This window comes from Panicum hallii, chromosome 8, assembly GCF_002211085.1.
Source record: "Panicum hallii strain FIL2 chromosome 8, PHallii_v3.1, whole genome shotgun sequence".
NCBI lineage: Eukaryota > Viridiplantae > Streptophyta > Magnoliopsida > Poales > Poaceae > Panicum > Panicum hallii.
This window is the reverse complement of record NC_038049.1, coordinates 37,492,751-37,513,829: the sequence shown is the minus strand read 5'-3', so window position 1 is coordinate 37,513,829 and position 21,079 is coordinate 37,492,751. Positions and strand designations below refer to the sequence as shown.

The following is a 21,079-nucleotide window of genomic DNA, read 5'->3' as shown; positions in this document are numbered from 1 at the left end:
GACACACGAGCTTTGGAAGACGAGCAATATAGAGAAGATAAAATAGAAAACCATTTCGTCAATAAAATTAACCATGTTCTTGAAAACCATTCTGGCTTTGGGATGAAAGCGCTCATACTTCAATTGTTCCCTTGTCATATTGATGCATCGTATCTTGATAAATGGCTTCGAATTGCTGTCAAACCTGGGATTGAAGAGGTTGCATTGGAGTTGTCTACGTTGAAAAGGAGGGCAGAATATAACTTCCCGAGTTTGCTTTTATTTAATGAGATAGGAGGATCGACACTGGAATCTCTTCGCCTTACTTCATGCGCTTTTCACTCTTGGTTGCAATAGAAGCATGACAAGCCTCTGTCTGACCTCTGTCCACATTACCGGAGAGGAACTCGGGCAGTTTGTTTCCAATTGTATCTCTTTAGCACGGTTATCAATTTATGAGTGCAATTATATAATTTGCTTTAAAGTACCATGCATGTTGCATCACCTTAATGACTTCTTTGTGGCACAATGCGAAATGCTACAAGTAATAGAGATTAGGGCTCCAAAGCTCTCCAGTTTTGTGGTTGGAGATGACAGAATTCAAATTTCTCTAGGAGCAGAAGTCAAACATATATAGATTAGAGGTAGTAAACCAAACACACTCTGTCATGCTCGTGCTGAGGTTCCTTCCTTTATGCCAGCAGTTGAAAGACTTATCGTGGAATCGAATTGTTAGGTATGTGCTATGTTTATGCCATTCAGTTGATTTGAAATTATGAACTATTATATGCCAGTAATGATGTGCATGCATGCCTTAGCATGATTAGTTCATTTTGTCTCCTTTTCTTCAGAAGGTCAAGACACCAATAATGTCTAGCACGTTCCTCCTCCTCAAGTATTTGGACATTTCTCTTGTGGATGTACAACTCTATCGCGTGGATTACTTCTGTTTGGTTTCTTTCCTGGAAGCCTCTCCTGCCTTGGAGATTTTCGTGCTGCGTGTAAGTTATTCTCTATGCTATCTCAGTGAACCTTTAAAAATATGTTTGGGGACCCTGAGCATTCGGCATGTTAACTATAATACAGGTGGGTCCTACCTGTCTAATTCTGCCTTGTTTAACACAAGCTGGCAGGCAGTGTTGTTTATTAAACATCTGTCTGTTCAGTCAAGATCAATTTTTGATGCGACCAGATACTTGCAGTAAACCTTCCCTCTATGCAGCAAGTTATTGCGACTTTGACCGGATAAGTTTTGCCTGTTTTTTCATGTTTGAGGGAGTATTACTGATAAGTTCTGGATTTTTTTATGAAGTCTATGGTAACAGTAGTCTTGATGTTGACCTGTTGCAGGTAGGAACCGGTAATTTGCTGAGACGTGATTCAGTTCTTAAAGATCTTGACAAAGATCAGTTGCATTTGTGGCAGATGCCAGAATGCTTGCATAACAATCTGAAGAATGTGATGATGACTGGATTTAGCTCTGCAAAGAGCCTAATTGAATTAACAAGCCACATTGTTCGCAATGCATTAGCACTTGCGTGCATGACACTGGACACTGCCCGTGGTTGTTGCAGGAGGACTGCAAAGACTGGCAAGTGCCAGCGTATGAGCAGGGAAGGGCTGGAGGAGGCGCAGAAAGCTCTTGAGGCTGTGAAGAGATGCATCGAGGGGATTGTGCCCTCATCTAACAATCTGAAGGCATTGGAACCATGCAGCCAGTGTGGGTGCTAAGGATGATCTTCCGAGATCTGTTGTATATTGCCTGGTAATCTGCATCCAGGGTTTAAGATCCCTTAGTGTAATGACACTGCCATTTGCCCAAAGGCTTGTGTTAGGACGTTTTTATTCAGTTCTGTATAAAATTCTTTACTCTGCCTTAAGCTATGCTGTCAGGTGCTACACACACTGTTGATCTGTTTCAACCCCTAGATTGACCCTTGCGTTAAAAGAAGTAGCACAACCTGCAGTATTCACCTAAATTGAGCTGCAGAAATGTAGTGGTTATATTAAAGGCTGATGGACAAGTTTTCCTTAGCGAAGAAGCGATTAGCAGCAACAGAAATGTCAAGCATGTTGGAAAATATGTATCCTCACGGTTGTGAGGAAAACAGAGCTATAACATGCTTGATCCTTGTATAGTTTTTGCTGGATACTTCCAATAACTTTTGACAAAGTTGTTGGGAGATTGGTCGCAATGCGAGCCTGTGTCCTAGCTTTTTTTTCTTGTCATTCGCCATGTCACAAATAAATTACAATAACTCCTGCATATGCTCATTTTAAATCTGTTTGCGCAATGATTACAAGTATTTTGAAGAAACTTTTTACATACCACAACTTGCTACTAGTCATGTAGTGTAAGCTACTATGCATCGGCATGATAGCGTGGGATAAGTTTACGAATTATTATATGCATTTTGAAAATACTATGATTAGGATAAGAATTCGGGATAAATTTAGTCTAAGATGAAGAGACCGAGCGCCATGGACTCAGACGCGTTGCAATTGCAACAAAAAACCTCGATCGGCGCTTGAGGCAGCGGCTGAGAGAGCCCGGGACCCTTTGACTTGGGTTGACTGGTTCCAGACAACACACGCCCTAAAGTCTAAACCCACCCATGGCCAAGAGCACGGACGGCCAGGATCTAGTGCTGCCTGTTAGCCAACGGCAGATCTGACAAGTCCCCTGTCCCCGCAACGCTGCTCTGCTTCATCGCCGCCCCCCTCGCCACCTCCGCCTCCCCGATTTCGAATCCCGGCTAGGGTTCGTCGCCTCCGGCAGGCGGCAGCCACGTCCCCGCCGCCACCATGGAGACGATCCCCATCCTCAACGTCTGCGAGCTGGCCGACGTCCAGGCGTCCACCGGCGCCGGACCGATGAACGCGCACGTCCTGCTCATCCCGCACCTGCGCGAGGCGACGGACGTCCACGCGGCGCTCAGGAAGGCGGTGGAGGAGCACCGGTGGAAGGTGAAGAACCCAGGGCAGGTGGCGGCGGCCCGCGAAATGGACCTCGCCCTGGGCAGGATGGCGGGAGCGCTCGCCGCCATCCGCAGCGGCGGCGGTGACCCCAGCTCCGCCGTCGACGACCTCGAGAAGCACACGAAGGATTTCGCTAACCAGGGGTTCTTCGGCACGGAGCGCACCCTCGGAGCCGTCGCGCGCCCAGCGCTCGAGGTGGTCCGATGCGCGCGGGCGGCGCTCGCCGACCGCCTCTACGACCTCGTCGCCGACCGCCTGTACGACCTCGTCGATGCTGCCGCTGGCAAGGTGCAGCGGGCGAGGGAGCTCCAGGTCTGCCTTGATCCTGAACAGATTCCTCTGAAAGTGAAGTCCATCAAGGACATCGCGGAGCTCGCACCCTCCTCAGACGAGGACGCCTTGCCACAGCCGGAGGAGGAGGCTTGGTGCGTGGGACCAGTGGTCATCCTCACCGGCCTGGAGCACATGAACGAGGCAACTGATATTTACTTGGCCCTTCTGCGCAACAAGGATATCAAGGGATGGCGTGTTCTCGGAGTCCAAAATGTCAGGCAGATTAACGAGTTAGACAGTTACCTGCAGTGCATTTGGGGGAACATGAAGAGGCTTCACCGTTCTGAGGTCCTGCTGGATGATGTGACTAGGGGTAAAGTTGTAGATGAGCTAGAGAAACATGTTGTTTCAGACTGCAAGTACTATGGATGCTCTCAGGAGAGATCCTGCCACACTCATTGGGGTTTGTGAAGTTCCTGGTCAGGTTCATACTCTTGTTGGATCAGCCGGGCCAAGCCTGTTGACACATCCAGTGTGCGTGCACTTGCCGGGATGGCTGTTAGGGTCCTCGAGCTGGTTCGTGATGACTCCGTTGTTTTCTGCACAGGCAATGAGTTGGCTGATTTTGTTCTTTGAGTAGGTTACTAGCTTTTGCTCATCGGGATGTTAGAATGATCTTTAGTAGATTGGAACTGAATTTTGGAGTTGTGCAAACAAAGGTCGAACATGTTTGGATCTATGCATTATATGCTGTGTGTTGGAACTGAATGAATCTTGCAGTCGGATGGGAATATGGAATCTGAGATCTGAAACATGGTATGTGATCAATGTGTTCTGATGTTATTTTAGATATCTGAATGAACCTGCAGGCCTGGTGTATTCTTTTACCATGTCAAGGGCCTATAGTTTGAACGCATATTTGGAATTCCTAACCGTCAATTGTTGATGTCGTCCTTCAAGACCATATTCGGCATGTTTGGTGCGGAAATTATACCAACCTCAAGCTCAGCTGAGAGGTGGGTCCGAAGAGGATCTCATTGGCAACTCATAGACTCCAGAATTTCATGACGAAATTTTGCACATCGGCAGTTCCATTAAAAACTGAGCTGTGGCTGAACCTGAGTGTTCAAATCAGATTCAGTTCCAACCTCAATGAGGACTTGGTGGCTCGATGCAATCAGTGCAATTTCTACACACAAAAGCTGACGATGCTCAAGGCCACCATGACCACATTATTTTTTTTTTGTTTACTAAAAGAGTGGATGTCAACCTAATAATACAACATTGGCCCTGATCGCCATTCGGACCTCGGCGCTGGACTATCAGAGCAACTGCTTGCCACTGATGCTGCGCTCGAAGCTGACAATGAACGTGCGGATCTCCATTGGCCCCAGCTCGACAACAAGTTTTGCAGGATCCACGGGCCCTCCGCGGACCACCTTCTCGTCAGCTTCAGGCCCTTGCACCTTCCATTTCAGGCGCTTCTTCTCCATGGCTGCACGTTCTTGGTTTGCAGATAGGCTTGTCTCGATGATCTTGCCAATCTGGAGTGAGGTATCAGAAATGGGGTCAAGAATACTCTTGAAGACTGAGATAAGTGTAAATCAAATGTGGTGTGACAAAGAGGACCTTCTTGTCTGGGAATACTCTCTTGAGGTCGACACTCGCCAGAGCTGAAAGATCCTTGTGCTCTCCAGCCTATTGTCCAGAACAACACAAAAGTTTGTAAAGCAAATAGAATTTACCTGATTTGGAACAGCAAAGTAAGAATGGTGGTGGCACAACCTCGTATAGATGAGCAAACCGAAGAAGAACACTTCCATCTTCGAGTTCCTGTGTAGTGAGCAAATATGACACATATAACAAAATTTTAAACAGGTATATAGGCTGTAACAATTTGCAAAGCAATAAATCCAGGCAGCAGTTTTGCACTTGTGGCAATATACAGCTAGAAGAGTGCTTGGTTCATTTCATTGTTTGTCATCAATCAAACCAACCAGGACTGCGTACCTATGCACAGAATATACTACCAAAAAGGAAAAATTTAAGCTTCCGATTCTAACATCCATGGTAAACATAACATAAAAGTTATATATATCCTCACTGGTTGGCACATTATGGCAACAGTGGTATAACGAGGCAGGTACCTGAAGGGTAAGCAATGCAACATTATCAGGCAAGCTGTAGGTTGGATCCATTGCAGAGAATTTCGGAATATGTGAATTCGCCCAGTTGCCTCCATCCTGGGAAAACAAGTTGGTGCATGTTAACACATGAACAGCTTGAGCACATGTTAATGGCAAGTTTCACCCTGTACCTGCTCTGAGAAAGCAAGAAGGAGAGGTGAGTATATTTCCTGGCCAAATGTCCGACGCCACCTAGCTCCTTCTCCTTGTGGATCAATTTTGAGATAGTACTTTCCTTCGATCTGTTAAAAGTACAATGAGATGCTTTCCATTATATTTCTGCATGACATTGCATGCTTGCAGTCAAAATATAGTAAACTGTTGGGTAATGACTTAGCTGCAAATAAGTAATTAGTTGCTACCTCAGTGACATGAGAGTTGAGGAAATTCATACGGCTTGGTTTTATCTAATTCGGTAATTCTATTAGAGTTCTGTAATTAGTTGCTACCTCTCTTTTTTTTACTTCTAATTAGTTTCTACCTCAGTTACATGAGAGTTGAGGAAATTCATATGGCCTTTTTTGTCTAATGTAATTCTACCTTTGAGGCATTGGTTGACTTTAACATATCCTAAGAAGTGTCAGGTTTTCTTCTGAAATAATGAGGTGTTTTCATCCTAATGGTATTAATAAGCAATTACTGACTTCTGCTTCTATCCTACTTAGGTGTCAGGAAGATAATCACTCTTACTTACAATTAGTCCTTCACATTGATTATTGAGACAGACAGTTTCATCTAGTGCCTCTGCAACGCCTCGCCCATCATCATGGAGTAGCCTCCTATACATTGGTAGGCACAAAGTAGAAGATTAAAGAATAGAATAAAAAGAAACAACAAATTGTTGCTACAATTATGCTGCTGGAGGATGTACCTGTGTAGCATTAGCTCTATTTGTCCATCCTTTATACTTGAACCTCCAACTGACCTGTCTACCAGTACAGACAACTCTTTGTTGCCATCTTCCACATAAATGCCAAGATTAACCTGAAAAGATGTAAAGAATCACCTATATTTTACAGATTACCCCAGCAGAAACTATATCTAAAGCTACAGAGTGATTTGCTCAACTCTTCATTGCACAATTAGTAAGAAGTAGGAACAGCATTCTAATAATTTCTTAAAGCACGGATCCTGCACATGTCCGATTTCTTGCCCCTTTTCATAATCATCACCTTTTATGCACCAGAATTTTGCAAAGACCACCAAATCTTAACTTCTTATGCCATCATATGCACACAACTGATTGAGCTAACATTTAAATCAATAAATATTGGTAACAAGACGAAAATAACTATACAATCCTCTAGGAGAAGTGACAGAGAATAATCAATTCAAAACTGAATCAACTGTGTGGAAAATGCCACTCTTGACTGTTGTTGCTCAGATAAAAAGATGCCACTTATTAATGTTATCGAACTTCATTAAAAAAGTATAGAGAGTAAACAAAAGCTCACAGGATAATAGTTTCCAGCAATGGGCTGGTGCACTTCAATCTTCCACTCTGATCGATAATCTCTTATCTGCAAAACAATGGGTACCCAGTGTATTAATATAAAGATTGAGACAACCTTACAACATTCTAGCATGTATTTCTGTATTGATTGTTCATTGTGCTATTCCTTAGTCCCTTTCATGTTCTAAACTAGAATAGGAATCACTAACACAGCTATTTCTCAAGAGCTCTGTCAGTGAGAACTACAACAAAAATGCTTTGCTGGGAGAGAAGGTAAAAGTGTCAGTGCTGCATACCCTTTTGATGAAATCGCGTCCACTGGAATCAGTGTAAAATGTTTTGTTTGTCACCATGTTTGTGACAATTTCAGTTGCTACTTCTTTTCCATTTCCATCATCTGTTGGAACAGGCCCAACCTATGCACGTGAACAATCAGTTCATAAGATGTTAAAATCTTGTGCCAATATAGAGGGGGAAAAAAGTACACACAAAACATGAAACAAAATGAAAAGTTTAAACAAACATCTGTAGCAATGCAAGGCACATCTTATTGGCAGAGCACTCACAATAAATTCGGTTTCCACATAGTCCTTCCTCTTGTAAACTCTGGTAATCTGTGTTCAGAATTGAAAAATAAGTTTCAAGAACACAATGGATAATTACTAGTTGTTTGACCAACATTCATATAACATAATTAAAGTCGACAACTGATCATATTATGTTTTCTTTCACAATTACCAAAAGCCATCTATATGAGTAAATATGCCATCTACTGACAGGTGAATCCTATAAATTACTCAAAATAACTTGATTAAATAATAGTGGTGAAAGAGTGTAAATAGCAATGCTAAATATCTCAGTTATGTAAGGAATGTAAGCTAACAATTCATTAAGAACCTTGAGATGTTGGATAAGAAGAAAAAAATAGAAAATAAATTGTACATAAATGATGATTCAGAAAAGCATTTCCCATAGGGATAACCTGATATATCCATGAATTAATCTGCTGGTGCACTTCATCCACTATGGGGCCACGCAGAACTGTGAGAGGAACCTTATATAATAAATTTAACAAGAATCATGTTAAATATCTTGAAAATAACTTTGTCGATCATGCGACTTATATGTTGTTCTAGAGCAAACATAATCCCTTCTCCATACCTGACTGTCAGTCTTGATAGGAACAGTGCCATTAGGCCGAAATATGTATGCTCCAGAAGCCTATGGTCCAGGAAAAGTAATTAACACCATTATACCCAAAAACTACTATTGTGGTAAATGGATAGCTTATAGAATTTTTAGTGCACCTGAGGATCACTTCCGTTACCATCCTGCCCTATGTAATACTTGTATTTCTGCTCGAAATTTGCTTCAATCTTGAAATTTATTAATTTGGTTAGTAGGCAAGATTCTAAACCACAACTGAAACTCAACACAAGAACATGGTTTAACTCCATTTCTGAAAGATGAAACTAGTGCAATAACAAAACACTGAACACAAAGATTGAGCTTTGGTACATTACCAGAGTCTTGCTATCGGAGTACAGAGATAATGCTCCAGCTGCATTATACTGAAGTTTCAAGTTCCCTTGCCCAACTTGTAGATTACTATCTTCACTTCCTTGAGATGAGTATATAGTGGACTTGGAAGAAACAGATGCTGGATTATATATACAAATTAGATTTTTATTTTGAGTAGTATTTCTTAAGTGGGTTATCAAGAATAAAGAAATAAAGTCACCTGATTTCTTCATGCTTGAGACAAAATAAGTGTTGAAACCAAGAGGCGGTACTGACACAGGAAAAGCAAGCCAAAACTTGGGCTTTGCACCTGGTGAAGTGCCTAGGTAAGCCTTAACATGTTTGTCCCGTATGTTTAGTGAGGCACTAGCTATAGGCAGAAGTTGTGATTCAACTTCTCTTCCTTCAGAATCATGAACCACAATTGAATCGCTGAAAACCTGTAATTTATTCATTAAGTGGTAGATTAATTCAAATGTGAGGTGGAGCCGCTTTCTTATAAAAAAATATTACAGATACACAAAAATAAAACAACTTTTGAAGAGACTAAAGAAAAATTGCATACTGGCACACGAAGGATATCTTCTCGTTTCCAGCCAAGTGAGTTGTACACAAGAACAACCTGTAACCAAAAAAATGATATATTGAAAACAGAATGGTTGATGGTACACAGTTTATCTTTTGTTTAAGTAACACGGGTGAACTGAAAAAGGTCACTTTAAAAGGAGCAATGCATGAGTTGATACCAAAACTTACCAAACCTTTTCCTTTAGAAAAGTCCATCTCGGAAGGAGGGCAAAAGGTAACGTTTAGAAGAAGACACTGAAAAAGAAGATACAGTAACACAGTAAATATTAAGTCATGTCTAAAAAGATTAGAGAAACTGAGAATGTGACCCATATCCATTATTGTTTCTGTTCTTTGAGGTTTGTACCATTGCATTTCATTAGACTAAACACTAATCAAATTTATTTCACATAGGAACATAAGGGAATGCATTGTCTCCATTGATGCCCAAGTTGAAAGTCTCTACTCCTCACAGGGTAGGAAAAAACAAGCTGCAACTAACTTGTGAAAATTTTGTTGTTGGAGAAGAACAATGTGATTTGGAGCCCAACTCAGTTAAGCAAGCAAGAGAAGTCGAAACAAGCTCCTGGGCCTGTAAAATGAATCGCACCAAATGAGTTTCATCTAAATCAAAATGAAAAACCCATCAAGCATGATTTGAAACAATTCTCTCAGGATGCTCACTCGTGTATATCCAATTGACAATCTCTTGGCATAATCATTTGCGACATGTTGCTTCTCTGTTCCTGTAACAGCATCATGATGCTGAGCAAGAGCTAGAGCATCACCTAGATAATCTGTTGTTGGACCTGATTTGCTTTTTCCTTTAAAGAACTCCAGCTGCCGGGCTGCCTGAGAATAAATTGAATTTTTAAGAATAAGTAGTCTACCAAATGCATGTCATTAAGCATTTGATGATGAGCATTCGAAGGCCACAGCAGTCCATGAAAGAGATTGAATTTGTGTGGAAAAATAGATTAATTAATTGAGAGATACAAGGGTTACGTATATAGGGATGAGGAGATCTTGGGGCTAAAGGAAACCTGAAAACAGATCTCCTCAGGACTCTCTAACCAACTATATCTCTCTAACCAAACATAGGGCCGGCCGGCTTATACATGCCTAGCGCAGGACCCACACACAAGCATAAACATCTACTGTCTAACAGTCCAGCATAGTAAAAACATGATAGGATGTCAACACTACCAGGTAATATCCACTCATCATCCTGACATATCGCTTTAAGGCAGGTCTACTTGTGAAGTAACCTGTCCAATACGCATTAGGGTTATCTGCATATCTGGTCGAAGAAACAATACATCATACATGAGGAACAGGAATAAAGTAAAGTTAATCATATCAATTATGAAAACAAAATAAAAACATACGGGAAGAAATCATTGGTCTTGAGAGGCCATTGCTCGTTTGCAGCATATTTTGCATCAGTATAAATGGAAGGCGTGGAATAAAGAGCATTGATACGGCCATCCTGAGGTATGATCCAAAAGAGCAAGCATGGTGAGTTCGACCATCAATAGAGTAGAAAATCACACTGTTTTCTACTTATTTTGGTACTTTGCCAAACAAAAATCCTCTATCGATAAGAAATTATGTTCTCATGCAACAAAGAAAGAAATCAAGTGAAACACATGATATCTATTAAGTTTAAAATTAGTATGAGAACATAAAAAAAAAACTCAAATGTATTCGACAAACCATATCTAAAAAAATCATCATTGCTATACAACAAAATAATGCCGTGAACTTTCACAACAGAATTAAACACAAGTAAATAATTATGCGATTTCTTTAATATGTTCATCATTGACCTTATTCACATAGTGAATTAATTTGTCCATATTTCTGAACCAACTCTCTGCATATTGGTACTTGAAGTCTGTTCCCATTGTAAACATGATATGGTTTGTCCTCGTGATATTTGCCTACAGAAAAGAAAGAAACAAATATAACTTGGGATGTGAAGCTGTATTTCTGAATAGAAAAATAACATTAAGTATGAATATTGTAGTACATATAAATAGTAATAATACAAAATACAGATAAGTCAAACTCCATAGTACAAAGGACACCTGAGTTGCATTCTCATGGATCATAAAACCTATCACCACAACAATTAGCCAATATAAACTAAATAAGGTAAAGTTTGTAGTGGCATTAACCAAACCTTGTGGTGTACATAGGTGCAAAGAGAGTACATTGAAACCCAAAAAGAAATAACAAAAGAAACATGACCATAGTGAGATCCGAATGTACCTGTGCTAGAGCTGCAGCAACAAAATCATTTACTCGTTCTTCAACATTATAATCAAAAAGAAGGGGATCATCCTGCATAGAGGAAAGCTATGAAGAACTGCCTAGTGCCTGAGCAACATGTAATAACTCTAATTCTGATGAGCTACCTGGACAACAGGGGAATCGTCATCAACTTCAAAATAGAAGTCACCAGGAGGTGGTTCATAGTTTTTCGGAAAGATGCCAGCAAAGATCTGAAACAAACATACAGATTTCCAATCCAACATTAAAAGCAAAACAGAATAGCACCTAGGCATCAAACTGGAGTGAGGCATGCATTTTGCAAAAGAAAAGACTACTTACATCAGCTGATGAGCCAAAGCTCTTGGAGCCCCTCCATACAACCTCAAGTTCCTTCGTTCCCTTTCGAGTATCACGATCTTGGTAATCAATCCGGAAGAAATAGAAAGCATCAAATCCTACCTGGCAGATGATAAAATGTTTACTGAGCCTTCTCTGTCCTACTTAGTATGTTTGCCAAACACTGTAGGTGGCAACTGTAAATTCAGTTAATAGATTTGGTTCCTCTAATTAAATAGTTCTGTTGGGTGTCAAGAAGTGTGGCAATTGCACTATGATTGGCAACCGTGACAATCACAAGATAACAGCTCTTGATTTCTTAATTGTGTGTGCTCTATGTAAGTGTAGATAGACTAAAAATAGAATATCTAGTCTGGAAAAAGAAAGGGTAGAATATCCCAATACTTAGGTATTAAGGACATTTGTAAGCAGCTGTGAGTCAAAATTACTGTAATAGCGATGCAAATGTTATTTTGTAAGTGCAAAGTCCATCTTATCATGCAAATAAGAAGCACGGGAAAGTAGCAGTGCACCATAATTCGACTTAGTCAAGCCTTTGCAAGCATTAGTCATGTGAGATATCAGGACAGGGCATAAATGGATATGGTTAAAGCAACCTACTTCTGCACCAAGAAGGTATGCCTGAACCGCAGAGTGGCCAAATGGATCAATCTGCCAGCCAATCCGTGGAATCTGACCAAACTCCTCCTTGATGAACTTGTGCCCGAGCGTAGTCTGATCAATCATGTCGATGTAGTGCACAGCGGCCTCATCGTGCATGCACATGCCCCCATTGCTTCAACAGCGGAAGCAATGTCATTCACTAAAGAGCAGAAACAACTACAAAGCGACAGTTTCAGAACTTGAAGAAGCATACATCAATTCCAACCGTCCAGAGCTGATGAGCCCCTTCACAGTATCCTTGATCATGTCGTTCTGGTTCCTCCACCATCTCTGGAAGAATGCCTGCAATCGTACATAAACCACTTGTCAGAAGAAAAGTCAGAAACACTCCATCCAATCAGAGACAATCCACACTATGCTACTGCAGTACGACACAAAGCATTTGGATGCAGAGCTGGTAATCGAGCTTCAAATCTCTGAATCGGCAGCAAGTAACAGGGTCCTATAACTGTCCCACAAGCCCAAAAATGCTGGCAGAAACAACAGTGTGGTCACTGATAGATGCACATTGCTTCCTATCCCCAAATTTCATCAACCAAGCTTGCCACAAGCCCACAACCCAACTCGTGCCGCATCGAAGGTTCGAAAGTTACAAGTCACAATCAGTTTATGAATGCAACGTTTACCTGCTCGACATAGATGAACTTGCGGTTCTCGTCCTTGAGCAGGGCCGGGATGAGCGAATCCAGAACGTTCTGCACACATGCCCCCTGCAACCAGGAAAAAAAAACAAATTGTCTTGGATTAAATAAAGCAGAGCCAAGTTGACGAACAACAGGTTCAGTTGAGAGAACTAGCTAGAAATACCCGGAGAAAGAACTAAAAAGTGATTAGCACGCTACTGATAGTCCCCGAGAACAAAAACTTGAAATTCCTCCGAGAAGTCAGGGACAGCCGCGAGCGACGAAATCGGGGAGCGCAGCAGTCATCCCGGCGGAGCCGGCGCCTCACCTGGATGGAGTTGTTGGATCCGACGTAGTACTGGTCGACGGTCTTGAGCCACCCGACGTCGTCGTGGGTGTGCGGGACCACGTGCACGTTGAGCTTCCCGGCCGCCACCCCCGCCGACGTGTTGTAGGGGATGTACACCGCCTCGCCCGCGGCGGCCAGCGCGACGACGGCGAGGAGGGCGAGTCGGACGGGGCCCATGGAGGCGGGCGCGGTAGAAGGGTGGAGAGGGGAGGAGGAGGAGGAGGAGATGGTCGCCGGGGGGCTGTGACTGTGACCTGGCGGAGGCGAGCAGCAGCTAAGAAGAAGAAGAGGAGTGATGCGGGGCCCACCTGGCGGTGGGAGACGCCGCGCGGCGAGTAGCTGCGCGCTCGCCGTGCCACGTCAGCGCCCCGCGGAGGGTGGTTTCTGCAAATGCTGCGTATTCTCCGGAGGTAGTTCCTTCCAGTCTGGCCCTCCTTTTATACCCGAATATCTTGTCGCTATCCTTTCCACAATTTGGTTCGCAAATGTGTCAACAAAAAGAATTACGCAACAAAATTGACCGGCGAAGTTAGAATTTCTACTTCGGAGTACGCCTACCGGTCAAAATAATTACGAGAGCACGAGAAAGAAAGGGCAATCGATCTACCAAGATAATTCGACACGAATAATTGTTTGTAGGATAAATAGCAAGTTATCAGAGGCTATTTGTCAGGCATAGATCCCCTGGGTACCGCAAGAAAGCTACCCGAGAGCTAAAAGAAGTCTGGTTTCTACTAGGATTCCGCTGTAATCCTATTACTCATATGCTGTAATCCAATTAGGACTCCTAATCCTACTAGGAATCCTGCCCCCTGGGATATATAAAGGAGAGCAGGGGTACCTGGATAGGTAGAGAAACTAGGAGGGCAATTAGAGCCACCAAGAGGAAGAGATCCAACAGAGAGCTGCCTACAGGCAACTCAACACCCAACCGCAGGGCGCAATATACAACACCCCAAAACAGGACGTAGGGTATTACGCTACTCTAGCGGCCCGAACCTATCTAAATTTGTTCTTGTGTTCTTGCGTTCATCTTCAAGTTCCAGATCCGACGATCCCTCACCAAATAATCACCTACCTTAGGATATCCCTAGGTAGGCTGACGGTAAAAACACCGACACCATTATTCGAACTTTACTGAAGATTTGCCCCCTCCACCCCCCCTAAAAAATAATAAAAAACATTGATCGGCCCTTTTCGGTTAGAACTGGTTCGTGTACGTGCCTCAAAGTTAGAAATTCCCAATCTTAGGTCCATTAACCTGGAACTTTTGCAGCATGCTTGACCTTGATCAATTCAGCTGTCACGTAACCAGCATGCTTAATTAACCTGGAAAACTTTTGCAGTCCAGCAATGTACTAAATTTTTTTTATCGATGTGATAAAAGAAAGGCTTGCTCAAAGTCGAAATGTGCCCACGGACGCAAAAGTCGCGAAAAGGCACGTGCACCCCCGTTTCTTTTGGCTAGAGGGAGTGCATGTGCATGTCATAGCCTCGTAGGATAGGGCCCAATAATTACCAAAAAGCAAAATTCGCTGAGCACGGGAGGGCCAGCGTGCAAAATGTGAACCGGATAAGGGGGGCGGCAGACGGACGAGAAGATATCGAATCGCGGCTTCACAAAATCGAAATCCCAAGGGAAGGGATGGATGGATGGATGGATCCGTTGCAACGCACGGAACAGCGGGCAGCCGTCCGTCGTCGCTACGCGCCAGATAAAAAAGTTTTTTTAAAAAAAACGAGACGGAAACGACCTGGTACTTTTTATTTATTACTCGCTCTGTTTTTATTTACATGTACCTGTATTAAATTAAATTTGGCCAACTTTGACCAAATTTATAGAAAAAAATAATAACATTTACAATACCAAATCTATTTCAATGAATCTACCATGGAGTAGACGTTGATAGTGCATACGTTGGATAGTATAGTTTGTTGCTATATTTTTCTGTAGAATTGGTCAAAATTAACTTTAACTTAGGTATATCTCATGATGTAGAATGTATCTCATTCAACGAAGAGCATGTACGTGAAATATGTGATCATACTAGAACATCTATGATGATATCATCTATGATGGTATATACACTAGGTATATGACCATACATAGAGTATGTAGATATATTAATTTTTATATACTAGTACTAAGGTATAATTATAATATATTTAAAAAATAGAGGTTTTTTTGAAAATTTTTGCATATATCCTTTTGAAACATCTTAGAATCAGTATATGAATATACTCAAAGTGATAAATAAGTATGCGGACATACGCACAGTGATACGATGATGGTGAAAATAGCTACATGCGAGTGGTATATATATATATTATTGCTTCCTTTCGACCATCTTGTCTAGGCCGGCCGGCGCCAACCAGCCGATTTATTTGCCGTGGCGAGAACGCCGGGGTTCCGAACAGGTTCCTTGCCTCATCGTATACATAGGGTTCCTGATTTCTGTTCCACATCTTTCTTTCTTTACAGATCTGGCCAGAAGATGTATGGGATTGCTAGCTATCTTCGAGAAGAAAATTTATTTGCTCTTTGTAGGGAACATGAACATTGAATAATAGAGTGAGCAGCGTGCTCCGGATCTACTATAGTAATTTAATAAAATAATTATTGTGTTGATATTTCTGTTCTAAGGCCTTAATCAATTAGTGCAACGTTGCAAGCAAAAAAAATATATTGCGAGGATTCCGAAGCAAGTGTGGATAATAATCTCATAAAGACGAATTCTGGACGGAGAATCGAACCACGTCACCTGTTAATCCGCTAACCGTTGGATCCGGCCAACTCGCGACGCAGGCCGTCCGGTGCAGGTCTATTCGGATCTCTGCCTCCATGTGTTGGAGCTGCCAGTCTCGTGAACGGCATGTCCGTGTGCTGCTCCCCCTTCCCGGAGTGCAGCGACGGAGGTCACTTCCGAGAGCAGCTTCCAGAGCTGCAGGTCAACACAATGCCGGCTCAAGCAGCAGCTCCATCAATGGCGTCCAGCGGCTGCGCCATCTCTCCATGGCTGCAATGCCCTTTGCCAGCGGCCAGCGTGGCCTCCACTGCCTCCAAGGTGTGTCCGACAAAATGTCCAGACCCTAACACAGGAAGCTGCACAGTCCTTTACTCTTATTCTATGCTACCAACGTTAAGGCTCAGGTTGGTGTTGGTTTACTGGACCGAAAGCTTACCAACTCTATCTCATGATATTTTACCAACAATTTATCATAGCACCTGATAGTCACAAGCTTGGGGGCACTAACACTCTGACATGATGATCACAAACTTGGGCAGACTCACCAATTTTGCATTGCCATAATTTTGCGCTGCCATATGATAATCACAAATATGGCATCACTAAGAAGCTGCCAGATGTACAACAACTTTATTTAAGGCTAGCAGATCATTCATTGATACCGTTGTCATGAGACACTTGTTCTGTACGAGCAGAAAATACCTATTTGATCTCTTATTATGGTTGGTGTAATAGATGGAGTCTTGTTGGTGGGTATATATTACAAGAGCAAGATTAGTTTCTTAATGCACAAAAAATAGCTGCGGATTTAGTTTTGTCCAAAGAAGTTACATTGTTATTTTTTGTTACTGTCTAACATGCTTACCTAGATATAACTCTGAAATGTTCCATGTTCCTTGCAGGTCTATTTGTACAGATGCTCCCATCTGAAATGTTCTATGTTCCTTGGAGTTTTATTTATGCACATGTCTTATCACTCAGCTATTCTGGTAGAAGATGCCGTTGCCTTGCAGCATATAGGGATCCTGGTAGTCCTGTGAAATGTTATGTTTGTACTTTGTAGAGCATTGCCCCTTGTTGTCTTTATGATCTGAGTAAAATAATATATACCCAATTATGCAGGGGAACTAGATTGGCAGAGAGCATAATAGTCTCATACAAAATTATCATGCATAATTTTTCCTTTGTCACCTAAGAATTTAGGAGACATGGATAGTAGATTAAGGAACATTAGTTTTTTTAGAAATGAGATGAACAAATATACACATTTTAGAACTAAAAGCAATCATAATGCCAGCCATGTGCTTTCTAAAGATCTCAAAGATCTTAATTCCTTTTCCTTTTAGCCTTATTGAATCGTCTATTCAAGAGGGCATTGTATTTGCGTCTTTGGAGCGCATGTAAAAACTCTATCCTTCTAATTAGTTAATGCTGGAATCATTCCGGGTTTCTTTACAAAAAAATAAGATCGCAGAGACTAAACCTTTTCTTTACAGGCAATTTTCCTTGCTGCACATCAAGCTCTAGATATCTTTGATGATACCTGGTGAAAGTTTTATATTGCAAACTTAGTAGCTGATACAGTTAGCTCTCATTCTCCAATTTTGAGTAATCACAAGCGTTGGTACATAATATTGGGCATCATATTTGCTACAATCTACTACTTTTGATCATAGTAGTCTGCTGAAAAATTGCATCATCACTTGCATTAATGTAACCATGTGACCTTTTACGTGCTTTTGGGGTTCGTTTCAGGTAACCAACCCCTCCATAACTTAGAAGGTGTTTGATTGTCATGAAAGTGGCGACTCTTATTTTCCAACATTTCACTTGTATCTTCAACCTCTGTATCTACACAGATAACCTGTGAAAGGGAGGCATTCCAGAAGTCTTTCTAAAGAAAAAGTGAAGTAAGTTTCAAGATTCAGAAATGCCAGCTGCTGAGCTGCAGTATGTACCCCATTATTTGGTTCCTCGCATCCTGTAGCTTTTTCGTCCCTAAGCCTTTTTTATTTCTGCTATGATTTTTGGATTGCCAGCTTTGTCAGATCAGTTCCAAAATACCATTTCCAGTTGAGGTGAGAGCATCATGATCCAAGGTGTGCGGATAGTATTCACTCTGATTAATACTATATTTATTATATAGCTACAGCTATTATCATCAATACCTTCGTCCTTCTCCTGTGCAGGTTCTTCCGAGGGTGATGGGTTTTCTCACACACAAGGATGCAGCTTTGTGATGCTACCTGTCTTTGGTTTCGGAGGGGAGATTTATAAGAAAAAGATATTGCACATGGATTACTTAGTTTTGCTCGGATGTTGCTGTGGCGATCTACATAAATTGGCAGTGGCACACACTGATATCTCACTGAATTTCTCCTCGGTTCAACTATTGTCTGCTGATAATGTCATAATGCAAAACAAAGTTTATTAGGTAACCTCGATTAGAGATCAGTAATTGCAGCAACCGTTGACTGGCCAAGTAATCCATTTGGATGATTGAAAGCCTAGCATCGAGGCTCCTAATTTAAATTTTGGTAATAAATGACAATATTTGTGAACTAATAATTTTTTGATAAGAAACAAGTATAGATTGGTCCAAGAAAAAAATGTTGAGCCCATAAACACCTGCAACACCAGAACAGAACAAATCGGCCCAAGACAGCCCAAAAGCACCTCCAACAACCCTCAACCAGCCCCCACCCCCCCTCCCCCCCCCCCCCCCCCCGCCGTAACGTTGCAAGCGTCCATTCTCGATTCAACGCCTCCGTCCTTTTCCAAGCAAAAGGGCCCAGCAGCTAGTGAGCAATCCTCGCGCCCGTCTTCCTCGCGTCGATCCAGCAAGCAGGTGGGATCCTGTTCCCAATCTGCATGTCGTCTTCCTCACGTGTAACATCTTAAATTTTACCCTTAAAAGTATCTAGCTCAGTTTTATAAATTTCAAGGTTCAAAAATTCAACATGGCAATATTTAAAACTCATCATAGGCTCCAATTTGATTTGTTGCATTCATGCTGGTGCATATTTTATTTTTGTATGATTGTGGTTGAGCTCGAGTTGTTTCCAGAATTTTTTCCAAATTTTTCAGGATTAAATTCTATTTTCTATGCTTTTATTTCTATGAGTTTATCTCTTTTTCTAGCAAAAAGTAAAACTCCTTTTCTTTTCCTCTTCTCTTTTTTCCTTTCTTTTCTTCCCCACCTAGGCCGCCGGCCACCTTCTCCCCGCCGGCCCAACTCTTTTCCCCGGGTCGGACCTCTCTTCTCTCTCTCTTTTGCCTTCTCCTTTCCCAGCCCATGCCAGCCCAACCCGTGCTCTTTCACCCTTTTCTCCCTACGCTACCGATAGCTGGGGCCCTCTTGTCGGTGTCGTCCCCTACCGCGAGTAGGATCGGACTCGGGTCCGACCCGAGTCTCCCCTGGCCCCATGGGGCGCGCATGCCAAGACCCGCTCAGTCCCCTGTGCCGCACTTTTTCTTATGCCGCGTGGCCGAACCCCAAACCCCTTGTGCCTCCTTTTTCCGCCGCCCCACGTGTCCTAGAGCTGTTGCGTCGCCAAACTCTCTTGCCGCCGCCACTCGACCCAATTGAGTAAACTTAGGAGCTTCCCGGTGTTTTTCCACCTACTCCGGCCATCCCTCGTGTTTCTTAGGGCCGCCGCATCCTCGTCGGACCCCCGCTGCCACGAGCTGTCGCTAGGCCGCCACCACCTCGGGCCTCAGCCGCCCTGCACCACCTTGCCAGACTCCCCACGTCGCTCCCTTTGTTTCCCCCCTAGCGGTGCAGTTTTTGGTGCACCGTAGCGGCGCTACTCCGGCGGGGCATCGCCGTGCAACTGTCGGTGCCGCCGCGTCACCGTCCCCCGCCGCCGCTGTCCCCGAGCTTTCTAGGCCGACGGATCCGCAGCCAATGGCCTGGATCGGATCACGGGAAGGCCTGGTGGTTTTGCAGAAACACCCCCGTCTTTTGCCAAAATCAAATCGTCGTCCATATCTATTCAAAACTAATTCTACTTTGGTCCTGTTTCTTTCTTTTAGACCCCTAAGCTTTTCAAGTTTATAACCTGCTGCCCCTAGTTGAGGTTTTAGCATGTTAACCCTCATGTTTTTATAAATTATGTTTTAGCTTCCAGCTTCTTTCTGTTTAGCTCTTTTTGCTAGTTTTTCTCGCGTTTAAGCCCCTACAGAGCTATTTTAGCGTACCTTTAGCATTTTAAATCCGTTTTAAGCGTTCTTGGTACCGTCTTGATCGTTGTAACATGTAGAACTAGTTTCTAAGCCTTTTATCTCTATTTTTCAATGATTGATGTACTATTTTAATTTATTTCTTTTTGTTTGCTTGTATGTACTTGTGTGGCTTTTGCTTGTTGGTGACGAGTAGACAAGGAGCCGTTTGAGAACTTCCAAGAGCAAGATTTCGAAGTGACTAAGCAGTAGCAAGAGACTGAAGGCAAGCATATTTCTTGATCATATTTCATCCCAATAATATTTATCTTTACGCTTACTTGCATTAACTTGACGGGTTCCTACTTTATCCCTATTTGCTTAGCCATGTCCTTGAAAGTCGCGTTATGAATTTAATTGCTGGGTAGATGGTTTAGTTGCTAAACTATGGTTACGGGTGGTATATGAAAACAATATTGATACATGCTTCACATCTCTTGGAACCGCTGAGATAAATTGATATTAATGATTAACTTAAACCATGGAGAACCACTCGGGAAAATAATGCAACCACAAGAACTATATAGCTCTTATTTTAGCTAATAATTAGATGTCTTTAACTTGTTGGCGGTCGTTCCAACGCAAGAGGGGGACCGTGATGAGGTGTTCGCTGCCTGCTAAGGGTGTATGCATGGCTATGGTCACACTTGGGGGAGGTTCACTCACGCAGCGGCTGAAATCTTAGCAGACCACTGCCTTGTTGGAGCGTCTTTGGAAAAGCTTCATAGTAAATTCCTATCACTCATCTCGAAAGTGTTTAAGGATCTTGCAAACTCGGGCATTAAAGGAGACACGACTTGTGGGTAAAGTATGCAACCTATCAGTCATGCTCACGTTCAAGAGCGGCTCGGACCCTTACATGACTTGCTTAATTTGAATCTGTG

The 21,079-nt window shown here is 42.6% G+C and overlaps 3 protein-coding genes across 5 annotated transcripts; 2 read left to right on the top strand and 1 right to left on the bottom strand.

Annotated features, from left to right (window-relative positions):
- The first annotated feature begins 337 nt into the window (after positions 1–337).
- On the top strand, positions 338–1,855 carry LOC112902976. Of its 3 annotated transcripts, none has more exons than XM_025972179.1 (3): positions 338–715; positions 834–980; positions 1,066–1,855. In XM_025972179.1, the coding sequence occupies exons 2-3, from the start codon at positions 849–851 to the stop codon at positions 1,708–1,710; spliced, it is 777 nt and encodes a 258-aa protein (XP_025827964.1). In that variant the 5' UTR covers positions 338–715; positions 834–848; the 3' UTR covers positions 1,711–1,855. The 3 variants fall into 3 exon arrangements, with proteins under 3 accessions (XP_025827964.1, XP_025827965.1, XP_025827963.1); XM_025972180.1 differs by having other exon boundaries at positions 831–980; positions 1,330–1,855; XM_025972178.1 differs by having other exon boundaries at positions 831–980.
- Positions 1,856–2,480: 625 nt separating this feature from the next.
- LOC112902294 lies at positions 2,481–4,043 on the top strand. Its single transcript, XM_025971297.1, has 2 exons — positions 2,481–3,604; positions 3,716–4,043. Exons 1-2 carry the CDS (start codon positions 2,785–2,787, stop codon positions 3,865–3,867), a joined length of 972 nt encoding a protein of 323 aa, XP_025827082.1. The 5' UTR covers positions 2,481–2,784; the 3' UTR covers positions 3,868–4,043.
- Positions 4,044–4,291: 248 nt separating this feature from the next.
- Positions 4,292–13,614, bottom strand: LOC112902293 (probable alpha-mannosidase At5g13980). Its single transcript, XM_025971296.1, has 29 exons — positions 13,207–13,614; positions 12,882–12,965; positions 12,449–12,537; positions 12,193–12,367; positions 11,575–11,694; positions 11,379–11,465; positions 11,233–11,304; positions 10,788–10,901; positions 10,347–10,447; positions 10,165–10,258; positions 9,643–9,810; positions 9,461–9,550; positions 9,148–9,213; positions 8,957–9,013; positions 8,612–8,831; positions 8,394–8,530; positions 8,178–8,246; positions 8,032–8,091; positions 7,853–7,924; positions 7,437–7,484; positions 7,167–7,286; positions 6,872–6,937; positions 6,289–6,401; positions 6,112–6,196; positions 5,549–5,659; positions 5,379–5,474; positions 5,017–5,064; positions 4,861–4,929; positions 4,292–4,775 (listed from the first exon to the last, which is right to left on the bottom strand). The coding sequence occupies exons 1-29, from the start codon at positions 13,402–13,404 to the stop codon at positions 4,554–4,556; spliced, it is 3,051 nt and encodes a 1,016-aa protein (XP_025827081.1). The 5' UTR covers positions 13,405–13,614; the 3' UTR covers positions 4,292–4,553.
- Between the last annotated feature and the right edge of the window lie 7,465 nt (positions 13,615–21,079).

Excerpts from the sequence above, each read along its gene's own strand:
- LOC112902293 (XM_025971296.1), bottom strand. The coding sequence starts at position 13,404 with ATGGGCCCCGTCCGACTCGCCCTCCTCGCCGTCGTCGCGCTGGCCGCC. Across the intron at positions 9,551-9,642 it reads TGTCAATTGGATATACACGA|GCCCAGGAGCTTGTTTCGAC; the intron begins GTGAGCATCCTG and ends TTCATTTTACAG. Across the intron at positions 9,214-9,460 it reads CAACAACAAAATTTTCACAA|TGTCTTCTTCTAAACGTTAC; the intron begins GTTAGTTGCAGC and ends CTTCTTTTTCAG.
- LOC112902294 (XM_025971297.1), top strand. The coding sequence starts at position 2,785 with ATGGAGACGATCCCCATCCTCAACGTCTGCGAGCTGGCCGACGTCCAG. Across the intron at positions 3,605-3,715 it reads GCTGGATGATGTGACTAGGG|GTTCATACTCTTGTTGGATC; the intron begins GTAAAGTTGTAG and ends GTTCCTGGTCAG.
- LOC112902976 (XM_025972179.1), top strand. The coding sequence starts at position 849 with ATGTCTAGCACGTTCCTCCTCCTCAAGTATTTGGACATTTCTCTTGTG. Across the intron at positions 981-1,065 it reads TGGAGATTTTCGTGCTGCGT|GTGGGTCCTACCTGTCTAAT; the intron begins GTAAGTTATTCT and ends ACTATAATACAG.